A 13,467-nucleotide genomic window follows, 5' to 3' on the forward strand; every position below is an offset into this window, starting at 1 on the left:
TCAGAGGCACAAAACATAAAAGCATGTAGAATATGTTAAATATATAAGTAAGTCAGACACAGCTAAACAACAATAAAAGACATGCATGCAGGTAGATGAGGTAGATTTCTCTGTATGTTTTCCATTAAAAAAATATTACATCGAGTCTGTGTTTTTGCCAATTTACATTCGAATATGATTAGTTTAACTGAATATGATTAGTTTAATTAAATGAATATGATTAGTTTAACTGTCTCTTTAAGTGGAGACTAATGTGAGTGACGTGACGTGACCACGCCTCTAAACAACACGTCATATTGTACGTGCTCTTTCAGGGCGTGTGCGTGAGTTGCAACTAGAGGACGACCGACTCCACTGGATCGTTCAGCGGAAAAGGAGGAAGAAGAAGAGTCATCTCTCGTAGCTCAATAACATTGCGTTTATTCGACACCTTTAGTAAAATACTAAACTATCCACCATGAAGTTGCTGTGGGCTGTCAGCGCCCTGCTGTTGGGCTGTTGGCGAGCCAACGCGTCCACAGGTAAGAATCTAGTGTGTCAGCCATGTTGGTGGAAGACTTTGCCCTGAACCACGAACATTTATCATGTTCACGCCGATTCCTGCTTCGTTAACGTGACGGCAGTTGTATTTTTTTGTTCGTCGGACATCTTTTTTCGTAGCAGCTGTGATTACGAAATGTGTCTGTAACGTTAGTAAGAAACAGTCACGTATTAGCGCTAACAGTTAGCTTCATTTCGTGTTATTGCTAATTTGCACTCAGGACGGTTAACTGACCGTTTCTTGACTACATTTAAAAATGAATGTATTTATCTATCTTTGTATGTCTCATTTTTTTTTTATTCTCCAGAAAGGTATTTAGCGTTAGATATTCGGTCACGTGAGGTCTAACGTTAATTTTTAAACATGGTGGCTCAGTTCGGCCGAGGCCGTTGGTGTCCACTAACCTCGTAATTAGTTGCGTAACGTTACCAAAGGGATGCTATACATTAGGAATGAACGTTAACTGTCGTTTTCACTTACCAAAAAAGGACTTATTACACCTTTTAGGGTGTAAGTGTTTCCTCCACACAGTGTTGTAGGAACCGGAGCACTAACGTTAGCTTGTAGCGTTAGAATTGACAGCCATAGTTGCTTGTTCGTATTTATTTATCGGTTTATGTGATACGGGACAGTGCACATTAATAAAAACAGAGTTAACCGAGAGGCTATTTTTCATCTGTAGTCCCAAGAGGGAGATGTAGTATCATTCAGGAGACTCTTATACTACATTTGTCAAGTACTAAACAAGACATTCAACACACAAAGCAAATAAAATGAGGGATAACTATGTTAAATACAAACATGGACGAAAGTCAATATTATGCTGCATTGTTAGACACTAACAGACTATGTGAAATATATAAATCAGTCAGACACAGCTAATCAATAAAAGGCATGCATGCAGGTACTCCTAATTAATCCCTGTGATGAGTATCAGTGATCACAATACAGTATCAGTTTGTCCTCCTGGTTCTCTATTTATTAACGTTACAGAACAAAGAGCTACATTTTCTTCACACTCAGCTCTTTGCTTGGTTACAGTGATCACAACCAGTTATTTGTTGGATGTCACGTGACTCTCTGTCAGCATTGCGACGACGGCTATTATGGAAAAAATATCAGACTGGCTCCCTGGGCATTAGGTGGGAGGAATATTCATCGTGCTGCTGAAGTGCTTATTTTTTTCCCCCTCTGTTAGAAAATACAAGTCTTAAAATATGATGATAGTCAACACGTGATACAGTATTTATACCAAGAGGACTGATTCAGTCAAAATGTTAATGTCTTGTCTTTTCATGACGGTAACGCCTTTCACTTAACCGTAAACCTAAACTTAAAATGGAATAATTTTGAAATAGCTTTGAGCTTCCTTTGCTGAGTTGAGTTTTAGCACTGAAGGAGTTCCCCATAATTATTTAAGTACACTTCAAAATATCCAAACTGAGTCAATTCCCCCCTGTTTTGTCATCCTAAAGGCATTTAAGATGGATGAGCAAGTACCTACACTGACGTACTATGTCGTAAAACCATGTACTTTGAAAATCATTTCAAATGATTAATACCGCTGAATGTTTCCTGCTTTAATAACGACGGCTCTGAGTAGATCAGGAGTAAAATTAGATTTCCCTGGAGTTTCAGCTTCTTCTCGAGCACTGAAAAGTGGGTTACGAGGCAGATAGGTAATGTGTGACAAAGGCACGCATCTATTTTAAGTGCCGGGGCTTTTAGTCCAAGTAATTTGGTAAATGGTGTTGAATATGGAGTCATTTTTGTTATTGACCACCATTTTGAGTTCCCAGCTGCTTAACCTGCTTTCACCTAAATTATCCTTCAATGATGAAAGTCTAAACAGTAGCACCGACAGTGACGGGTTGTTCTTTTGGGTTTGGGAGTTGAAATCTGTGGTCCACCACAGCTGAATGAATACATTAGACTGTTGCCAAATAATACAATGCTGAATTGAAAGCTTGAACCGACCTCTTTACAAAGTGTCTGGTTCCATGCATCACTGCTGTCAGTGTTGGAACCAACGGCATCCATCTTCTGTTGGAAAGGACGGCAAATTGTTCTAGTTTTTCCTGTTCGGTGTAAACAATTCAATACACTTTGTTTCTTGAGTATTAAACATGTTTTAGTCTTTGTGTGTAGCCTTTTGTCTTTTCAAAGGGCGTAGTAAAGTCCTTGAGTTGTTACTTTCCAACCAGCTGGTTGAATGAAAACATAAACTCTATGAAGATGAAGCATGTATCCCCATGGTGTGGGCTTATTTGCGGCTCTTTTTGGGGTAACAAATCTGTCTACAGCTGTATAACATTAAATATAAAAGCTTTTTTTCCTATTTGGTTAAATATATAGATGTCCAGGCTTTTTTTTTTGTTCATTGTTCGAGCATGTAGCATGTTTGTTGAGCATAGGTAAACATAGAGTATCAACTTAAACATGTTGCTGGTTCTCATGTTAAAGAGCAGAGGGATTCCTGTGGTTTACATCTGTTCAGTTGGGACTAGGTCTCAGCCTGTATTTGTTGTTGAACTTTCTTTCAGCGTGTGCTACGAAGGTGACCTTTTGATAGCAGTGGTGAAAGTCACTAAGCTAGAAAGGTTGCATGCAGAGACTGAGGCTCCTTTTTTACAAATTCACAAGTCTGCCTGTTTTGTCTTTAATTGATATCTGCTGACAGTTTTGGTTGGAGGGGTTTTGAAAATTGAAGTTCTCAAACACAAAATTCAACATATCTTAATCAAGGGAATGTACTGAAAGGGTGTGCGTTTTAAAATAGGGAGAACCACCCCCCCGATATGTGACTTGATGGTTGGATGTCGTGGATTAACTCATTGTTCGTGTTGGTACCTCGGGCCCAGTCCTGTTTTTCTCTGCTTTTTGTGAGCTACGGATTCTCCTGAGAGCAAGGAACAAGCTGGCTGTGCGTTAGCCTGTAGCGTGAGAATGTTATTTTTCTCCGGACCCACCTAAGTGTATAACCCCCCCCCCCCCCACTCTGACCACCACTGAGTGGCCAAACAAGTCCCCCGTCCCCCCCCTGCCTGCTATGGATGTGGAGAACTGTGATACTGGGAAGGAAACCAATACACAAAAGAAGTAAATCCATCAGAAAGTGATGTGACATTATTGTGTCGCCTGAAAATAAGTCACCCATAATGTTATTCTCATGTCAATGCATCGATGGGAAATGCTGAATGTTTGCCTCTCAGTGGGGATTGACAGTTTTGACTTCCACTCACATTGATTTCATGTGCAATAGTCTGCATGAAATCATTGGCAGAACGTCCTGAAAATAGGCCGTGTGTGTGTGTGTGTGTGTGTGTGTGTGTGTGTGTGTGTGTGTGTGTGTGTGTGTGTGTGTGTGTGTGTGTGTGTGTGTGTGTGTGTGTGTGTGTGTGTGTGTGTGTGTGTGTGTGTGTGTGTGTGTGTGTGTGTGTGTGTGTGTGTGTGTCTAGTTTAACTCCCTGATCTCCGCTGGGTGACACGAGGCACAGCAGAGAAAAGACGCCAGCCCGAAATGCGTGCATGTCCTAAGCCTTTTGTGGATTCTTTTACTTAATTTTATTATGTGAAATGTTTTTTCCATTTCAACCTCATCTGCTTTTCTCTTCATGTTCTGTTCATTCATTTTTTTGATTTCATGGGAATGCTATTGGATGCTTTAAATGTGTTGTTTCTTCTTCTTTTGCTTTACCTGCCTTTAGGGATGTCTTGATCGAGCATTTTTGCCCCCAGGCCCAACCTTTTATTGTTCAGTAATTGCTTAAAGCCTTTTAAACCAAACAAACGGCCATATAAATGAACTTCATTTGGTAGATTAAATTGACGGAGATAGTCCCCCAAACCTGTAAGTAGTCTACTCTCATTGTCAGTGTACAAAACGTTAGCAACGACGCCAAGTGTAATGCCATACAATTCAACTGCAACACAAATTACAGCCTCCAAAATGATCATAACATTAAGTAAACACCTTTCTAAAACAGTCTGAACTAAAATAAATATATAACCTTCATGAAGCTTGCTGTATGCAATAAATTGGAAACTGAGTGTATGCTTGATGTTGCGCTCCCATATTGTAATCTGAATCAGCTTGTGTCGTCCCTAATTGCTTTTATGTTAATTTCTCATTTTCATCTTGATGGGTCAGAGGACCAGGAATGATCAAACATTTCCCCCAAAAATAATTGGATGAAAATCTGTTTCTATGTGCATGCTTTCATGTTTTCATTTCATTTGTGTTTTTATTAACTTTGTTTCTTTTTCTTTCTTTTTTTCCTGTTTGCTTGCCTTTCTTCCATCACGGCCTTTTATCACCAATCCATGAAATCAATCGGCTTGCTTTAAACTCACCACTTTAAAATAAAATAAAAATATCTCTATTTGCTGGGATTACTGTAAACGGTGCTCAGCGGGCTTCATCAAGTGTCCCCTGTCTCAGATGAAGCTGATCAGTGACGGGGCAGATCTGCATTGTGAGGTGATAGGGACCCCCATCCCCGAGGTGCAGTGGTGGTTTGTAGAGGGCGAAGAGCCCAACGAGACCTTCACCCAGCTCTTTGACGGGGCACGGGACGGCTGTGTGCTAATAAACGCCACGTACATTACGCACGCCACAAGCACCATTCACCTCACTAGCCTCAGCCTCAACGACTCCGGCACGTACGAGTGCCGCGCTTCCAATGACCCCGACCGCAATGAACTGAAGAAGACGCCCAAAATCAAGTGGATCCGCTCGCAGGCAAACATTATTGTGATCGAAAGTGAGTGGCGGAGGAAGCACGAGGAGACTACGGTCAAAGTAGCTCGGCTGTTATCTCCTCATTAGTGAAGTCCTGGACACTCGACTCCCATGCTTCCCGGTCCAATACCCTCTCCATCCTGCCTCCCCCAGTCTACGCTCTCCCTCCTCTTTCCTCAAAAGCTCCAAGACTGTCCCTGTAGTAGAATCTGAACCTGGTCATGAAGCCGGGCCGCTCCCTAATCCTGTATTACCATTTAACGTGTCTTCAATCTGATGCCTTTTTTTTTTTTTTTTTAGGTTCCACTATGATAGGTTTTCTTGCATATAATACTGGGCAGAAGGTTTGAAATTTGCAAATGGCTCCTGAAGAAAAATTCTGAAATAATAAATAAATATAGGAAATGGCCGCCATGTACAATTTTTCTGAAATTGTCAAGGATAAAAAGCTTGTCTGCTTCTTTCCAATGTGATCCTTGATAGACTGAGGTATTGCATATCAACAAAATATGAATATTTTTATTGTTTAAAGAAAAAACAAAAAAAGGGTGTCAGATTACTGTAGCGTCTTGGTAGATATTTGTTTTCCTTCATTGATACTAACGTTGGCGTTGCCCCTTGTTAATGCTTGTAGACCAGCCCTGTGGCTTATAACCTACTCAACTGTTGGCACAGAAGATGGCAACTCATTGTTAAAACTACATGCTCAGCCATGGGGTATATTTCTGCCTTGTGGTCCAGTATTATATTGTCACTTTCTTTTTAAAGAATTTGTCAGTTTCTTCACCCAGTTGAAGCAAAAAATACATATTTATTGTATGTTATCATGTGATTGGCACTTATACTGTCAATACTACTTCATTCTCCTCTTGTTGCTTCTTCTGCATGTTTTAAAAGATCTTCTCCCCCGTGACCTTGTTGTAAACTATTGTATCTGCTAGATTTCTGGTACATCTCCTTTTCTCCCCCCCTCCTTCCCCTATTCTACTGTTGGTGGGACAGATCTCCCCCTCTTTGGGAAGCTCTTTCCACCTTATTCTAGGAAGGTTCTGAGCGTTTGTTCAGAACTTGTACTTGTGTCCTGCTGTTTTCTTGGTGTAACTCCGGAGAACGGATTTGTTTTCGTCTCAAACTTGGCAAGTGGGAGGATAATTCAAAGGATTTAGTGGCTAATTCTGCTTTGATTTCCACTTGCCCACTTAACACTCAACAGTTGTGTCAACAAATTCCCAGAGCACCCTGGCTGAGAGGAAATAAAGGTGCTCTGGTCTCAGGGTTGAATTTTTGCACTCTGCCGACCTTGTTTTTCTTAGCAATGAGTGAGTGGAGGGCAGCCACGAAGTCATTGATCTCTGTAAAGACAACTCTTGAGTGTTAAGAGATCAAATGTAAATTATACTTAAAAAGAATGAAGTATAAGGGTATTAAGACCACCGTCTGCCCTACAAAGGAAAAGTGCTGTAACTACAAACAACAATGCATATACTGTTTTGCTTTAAGTTATTTTCACGGATATTACACACTTCTATGGCGCTTTTTTTAATATCTTAAAACAGTCGTCAAATACAAGTTAAAACACAATTTTGACCAAATGTGTAGTTACAAGTTGTTTTTCCTTTTCTAGGGCAGCACTGTCTGTCGGTTATGTTTAGAAAAGGATGATAAATAATGAATCCCCCCCCTCTCTGTTTGTCTGAAGCCCCAACAATCGTTACTGACCCCATGGAGGTCAGCAACCAGACCTCCGCAGTCCTCAGCTGCAACCTGACGGAGTCCAGCCTTCCTGTCAAGGGCTCCCACTGGGTGTACAACGGAAAGCTCATTGAAACTTCCAAGTCTGCCGACGCCACTGCATACACAAGCCTCCAGTAAGTAGCTTCATCAGAGTGCCATATGGGCAGATCTGCCCTGCAGTTACTACGTCACTATAAATTCACTCATCCTCTGATGGTTCGTCTTGAATAATGTTTGGTTTTATTTGCGGTTTCCTGCTAGCTCGTAAAGCAGAAGAATTCCTTGTTTATGTTCAAGACAACAGTGCAATTAGCTGATTGGTTTATTCACTCAGTACAGCTAAACGATAAAATGTCATGTCCAACTGGCTTCAATAAGTTAAGACATTTAATCATTTCTCTGCCTAAAAGTCAGCTTTGTTGGCCTTGCAGGTCTTGCTCTAGTCCTTTTTATTCGATTCTTATACTCTCCGTCTCTGTTACTACAGTCAATATCCATCTCTCTCCCTCGCATTTGCATCTTCCTCGTCGGGCATCCCTCCCCCCCCTTTTCACCGTTCTCGCTGGCTGCCTCCCATTAGCAGCAAAGCTAGGGGCGCCATTCAGGCATTCGCTGCTCGTGATTAGCAGAGAGATGGACCGTGCATTCGTGCAGCTTTGCCAGTAGTCTTGGCAGCCGGGATAAGCGCCCCGAGCACTGTGCTCACTTGCCCTGACCTTAATTCCCCATTAGGGTGAGCGAGTAGAGCAGTACGGGACATCAACATCAAACAATAGCGGGATTGTGATTACCGGGGGAAATTTGAAATATTTGTTGCATGGACAAGCAGCTTTATCTCCCCCCCTTGCCCATGAACATAAACAGGGTTCTTTTGTGAGTTTTCTACTTAGCTAAGTGGAAAACTAATCGCTGTCATTAAAGTGAAGAATTGTTCACCACCTGCTATATGCTCGGTCTGCAGAGGTTTGTGTTCTTGCAAGGAATTCTCAAATCTCAAATTCTCTTTCCACAGTCTGGACAAGATCACCCACACTTCTGGGGGAAAGTATGAATGCGTGTTCCTCACCGAGCCAGAGGTGAAGCAGATGATTGAAGTCAAAAGTAAGTTATTTCATTAATATCACACATCGATGTTGACATTGGGGTTTTAGCTAACTCGGTTGCAAATGTTATGCTTTTATAGTCTTTATATAAAATACAGTATATACTTAAGATTAAATGTCAAAGGCAGCACATTTCCTGGAAGCATCAACAATAAGCACTGGTAATATTTAAGACCGTACATCAACCATTAAGAAAAAGTATTATGTGCCCAACACAGCTGGAAAATGGGTTTCATCTGCACATGCAGCAGATAAGAGAATAATCATGAGGGTGACAGTTTGATAATGAATTTGAATTAAAGTTCAGCATCAGAGGAATGTTTTCAACAGGAAACAATGAACTATGGGAATCAATTATTCAAAGTTTAGTATTATGACGGAGCTCTAGAAACGTTCCAGTTGCCTCTCTCTGCGTTTTGGTCCAGAATAAATGTTCACTTATTTCGGTCTCAAACTTTCCCGTTCTAATCTGAATGTGTTTGTCGTCTTGCCGCAGCACTTCCCCATGTTGCTGCCTACAAGCACTCCGAGCACGGCAATGAGAACGACAAAGGGGTGATGGTCTGTGTGAGTCACGGCTATCCACTGCCCACCGACTGGACCTGGTTCAAAGAATTAGACGGCTCCCAAATGGTATGCGTCTCTCTTACGCTTGTACTTTTGATTATCTTAAAATGACGTATTTATGTTTTTGATTTACAATTCTAAACCAGAGGACCGTAAACTAAACTAATGGTACATAAGTTGCAAATGATGCATGTCCAGTACTTGACTTGTAAAATACAATGAAGCAATGCCGAATGGTCACACCTGTCTTGCTATTTGCGTTACTAACTCCTTCACTAACAACCCGCAGCCTATCATCAATGGCACCAGCGACAAATATGAGATCAAGAGCACCCCAAACAAGACCACTCTGACCGTCAATGACCTGAGCATCGAAAACGACATCGGCAACTACGTCTGCTCCGGAACCAACGAGCTCGGCACAAACAGCGACAAGATCTACCTGCGTGTCCGCAGCCGGTTGGCTGCTCTCTGGCCCTTCCTCGGCATCGTGGCCGAGGTCATCATCCTGGTGACCATCATCTTCATCTATGAGAAGAGGAGAAAGCCTGATGAGGTCACTGACGGTACGTACGCCGTGCTGCCTCCACCACTACATACTGTATACAGAGTTTAGACAACAAAACAATAAATAGTGAGTGGATCGTCTGACATGGCGCTGCAGTCAAATGTGTTCAAATTCACATGACTTTGTTGCTTTTAATAGGTTCATTCAACTGTTTTACCTTACTTTAAAGCATTAGATGACATGATTACAGAAGCAGTAACTCGGTTGTCTTGTCTCATAGCACTATATAAAGGCTGTTGATCTTCTCACCGATGCCTGACGCAAACATGCCACCACCAGTTCTCTCCCTTTTTTTAACACTATGCTGTTTACAGTCTGACCAGACCTCAGAATTTGATGAATTCCAAAACGTGTTGCTGTTTTACTAATTACACAGGTTTGGGAAAATACCCTCATGTCATAAATAGTTAGCCAGGAAGTAAATCTGTATTTTCAGGGTAGATGCGGCCGTTTCTCAACATGCACTCATCTCCTCTGTAGTAATGTGTGGCTGAAAGAAATGTAGAAAGGGTCTCTTTGAAGTCACTCAACTTCCAGTAAGACAGAAATGCATCAAACTGTAGACTCGCGTGTGGAAAGTTGGAGGCTGTTAAAGAAAAGCTCTGTTCCTTAAGGACAACTACTTGCATGTTATTCCTGTGATCTAAGACGGTCAACAAATATACGTAAACATGAACAACTCTCAAAATCCAAAAGACTACAGGTTAAAGTTTGTGATTTGATTATAAGTCTGGAACTGCCCCATTAATAATGAATTGGGAAAGATGTTATAGGTCAGTGGTGTCCACTTTAATAACCAGACTAGATCTGCCATCATGAATCTAAACTGAATATATTCAGGGTCATATTTCTCACCACATGTTTTGGAGCCTTTACTGGCGCAGGTTGTCTCCCACATCACTCCTTTTGTTTTACAAACCCATCCATTTTTTGTCACTGCATCCGAGGGAACGTTGGCTAGTGAACAGTGGTGGAACACATTTGTCTCTAGCTGATGATGTGTAGTGGTGATATTTAAACGTAACGTTTATGTGATTTCATGAGCCCATTTAGAAATAAAATGACCTAGCTATGTTAAAAAGGAGAACATGTTTTGGGCTGAGAATAGCTGTTAAAAGTGACTCTGAACCAGCAGTGTTTTAGGAAAAGTACATTTTCCTAAGGTTAATTTTGACATTACAGATCGCCCTCAACACCGTGTCTTTAAAATGGTTAAGATATCGATGAAACCGTATCTAGATAATGTGGTATTGACGTCACACGAGCCGTTAGATGGAGAGTGAATCACTGTTTGAGTTCTTGGGACTAACAAACACACTCGCTGTCGTACGGTGGTGTTACAGAGTGACTCTTTCCTCGTAGTCTTTGAGTACAGACGCCGTCTCTAACCGGCCATCAAGTCACAAACTTTGCTTCTCTGGTTCCTGGCTTTGAGAAAGAGCGGCTCATGCTCACAAATATTGATTTGAACTTTCCTCGGTCCTGGAAGTAACGTATCAGAACTCTTAATTTAGGTGGGATGTACAGACTGTAGTTGCATGCATTCAATATGAACCCTTATTGTCTTTGGTTTTGCTATTATTTACATTTTTAGAATAAAGATCAGGAGTTCACTTCCCACTTTTGTATCAACGATCTGTGATAGAAACCTTTTTTATTTTTATTATTTACACTTTTACTTCTCTGTTCGCTGCTGATTTTGCATTTTGGTAAGTGGACAACACTGCATGTCAGACTGAAGTGGTTGAGCTGAGATGACCGCGTGGAACAGAACGCTATGGGAGTCTGAATGAACTGCTTTCATAGTCGCCACTTCTAAGAGGAATGCGCTCAAAGATTTGGTCACTCTTTCACTGGCCCTGCAATCGGAGCAAGCTTTAAAAAGTTTTCCTTCCACCTTCTATTGGTCCTTTTAAAAAAAAAAAAACCCAAAAAACAATCACGTGTTTGAGCCAATGAAAGAGTCGAATGAGACACACAAGCTAGTGTAATGGTTTGACATGAACTTGAACAGGTTGAAAAGTGAGAAGTTTCAGCATTCTGTCTGCATGCCCTCTGCATCTTGTGCTCTTTATGCATGATATCTGATAGGCAACCCTCTTAAGGTCAGTGCATCATTTAAGTTTGTCTCATTCACCGTTTGGCCTCAGAGACGGCCTCACTTTGTCAATACGTGCTCCTGCTCTGGTGTGACTTCTGCCTCTATACACCCGCCAGGTTGTCTGTTAGCTCGGCCAGTTCAGAGGCTCTTAACACAGCGACTGCCGTGTCCCGTTGGTGTCCTTTGCTTGTGCTGCATGAGCCTCTGTGACGCTAGGGGGGCGACTCTGGCCAATGTGCGGGAAAATGTTCATGAATGGCAATGTTCAAATCTTACCACACTTCTCTTAAAGAAACGTACAGCAGTCTGTTCAGTGGCATTTAGTAATGTGTCTTGTAGACTATGATCGTGTGGAATTGCTGCGTTAAAATGCTTTTCTACGGGTTTAGTTGTGTCATTCATTGTCAGAAGAGGGCGGGCATGCTTCAGCACATGTGCAGTTGGATTTGATCATAACCTCATTGGAGTCGTGTTGCAGAGGATGTTCTAACATTTGCTACCATCGTGTGTTGGGGAGGGGGATGGCACGTTTTGCTCACACCAGTAACTAGTAACGCTTAACTGACTGTTGTTTTTTGTTTTGCCCTCCTCCATTGATCGCTGACAGATGACGACTCAGGAGCTGCTCCCCTGTAAGTACAGTCAGCAGCTCAGTACCCTCATTGTCTCAAAGTGTCTTTTATTTTTTTTTTATAGAACTGATGTTTCTTTCTGATGTGTTTTTCAGGAAGAGCAATTCTACTGAAAATCACAAAGACAAGAATGTGAGGCAAAGGAACTCCAATTAAAAGCTGAAAGAGGTGAGTGACTTCCTGTGTTATCTACCAGTATACAGGGGATACACCAAAAATAGAATATAGGTTCTTCAAATGACTATAATTCATCTTTCATGCATCTTTTTTTTTAAATTTTGTTTTATTATTCCAGATGGCAGACCAGGATTCAGCTGTCGTGTGGCACATTCTGCTGTGCACCCTGCAAATTTAAAAGTACCTTTTTTGTGCTTGGGTGTTATTAAGAAACTGTCAGATTTGTTCTTGTTTTGTTTTCTTCTATCTTCTTCTCCACATTGTGCAGCCACAGAACATAGTGTGAAGTAATTTCTGCTTGAGGCCCAGAGGGCAAATATTGCATGAGTTAAAACGCCGTTATAGGAAAGTGTGTGTTTGTTGTGAAATCATAGACGGTTCATGTGAGGAATGCCTCTTTGTGGTTGTTTTCTGTTGATGCTTCCTACACTGACCTCGCAGTCTTTGCTTTTGTGTTCTCCAATCTGGAGCTGTTACTTGTAAAGAAGTACAAGTTCTGTTCAGAGTACTTCACTGCCACTCTCGTAGCGTCTGACCTGCTCCTACGCCATCGCTGATTCTCCCTTCTGCATAGTTCTATACTTTGCCTAAACGCCAACAAGCACCATTTATCTTTTGTGTGTAAATCTGACACTTCAAGTAAAATGCAGAAATGATGATATTAATATCTGCAAAGTTTTGTTGCCGTGAGAAATTACAGTTCTTTTTAGTAGAAATGCATTTTCCCTTTTTAAAGTCAAGCTTTTATTTCCGAATCCCATATTTTAAATCGGAAGTTTTACCCGCCAACGGTTTTCTCACCGACGTTTTTGTTGCCGATGTCACATCCAGAATAAAAATATATTGTTATGGACCAAGTGCAAGAGCTGTCTGTTACTTCTGTTGAATGCAACTTAAATACTACACACTAGCTTTCTTTAAATTTAGTAAAAGCAGATAAAACATTTAACAAGCTGTTCTTCTTTTCTCACTCGCTGTGATTTGTGTGCGCGATTGTTGGACCATCGTCTGTTCCCGTCACTGTGTAGATGATTCAGAAGCCAAATGTTTAATTCCATTTAATCTGATTAGTGTTGTGATTGATAAAAAGATCTAGCCAGAATTGTGTACCATTGTTGTACCATCAGAGTACATGGAACACCATCTGTTGTACAACTTGCACAAACTGAATAAAGGTCTTTGATTTTACATGCTGGATTACTTACTCGACTTCTTCTCAAAGCAAAGGGTGACTTAGAATAGCAGGTCTAGACTCTGTGTACGACGAGGCCCAAACAGCTGAAGATGATAATCCGTTTGTTTG

The 13,467-nt window shown here is 41.3% G+C and overlaps 1 protein-coding gene across 2 annotated transcripts; it reads left to right on the forward strand.

The window, feature by feature from the left end:
• The first annotated feature begins 325 nt into the window (after positions 1 to 325).
• Positions 326 to 13,352, forward strand: bsg (basigin). 2 transcript variants are annotated; one of them, XM_079158467.1, is made up of 9 exons: positions 326 to 521; positions 4,954 to 5,304; positions 6,982 to 7,150; positions 8,029 to 8,117; positions 8,616 to 8,752; positions 8,976 to 9,252; positions 11,963 to 11,987; positions 12,083 to 12,155; positions 12,283 to 13,352. In XM_079158467.1, the coding sequence occupies exons 1-8, from the start codon at positions 458 to 460 to the stop codon at positions 12,141 to 12,143; spliced, it is 1,173 nt and encodes a 390-aa protein (XP_079014593.1). In that variant the 5' UTR covers positions 326 to 457; the 3' UTR covers positions 12,144 to 12,155; positions 12,283 to 13,352. The 2 variants fall into 2 exon arrangements, with proteins under 2 accessions (XP_079014593.1, XP_079014594.1); XM_079158468.1 differs by lacking the exon at positions 4,954 to 5,304.
• Positions 13,353 to 13,467: the final 115 nt, after the last annotated feature.

Source organism: Pholis gunnellus (assembly GCF_910591455.1).
Source record: "Pholis gunnellus genome assembly, chromosome: 4".
Lineage (NCBI taxonomy): Eukaryota > Metazoa > Chordata > Actinopteri > Perciformes > Pholidae > Pholis > Pholis gunnellus.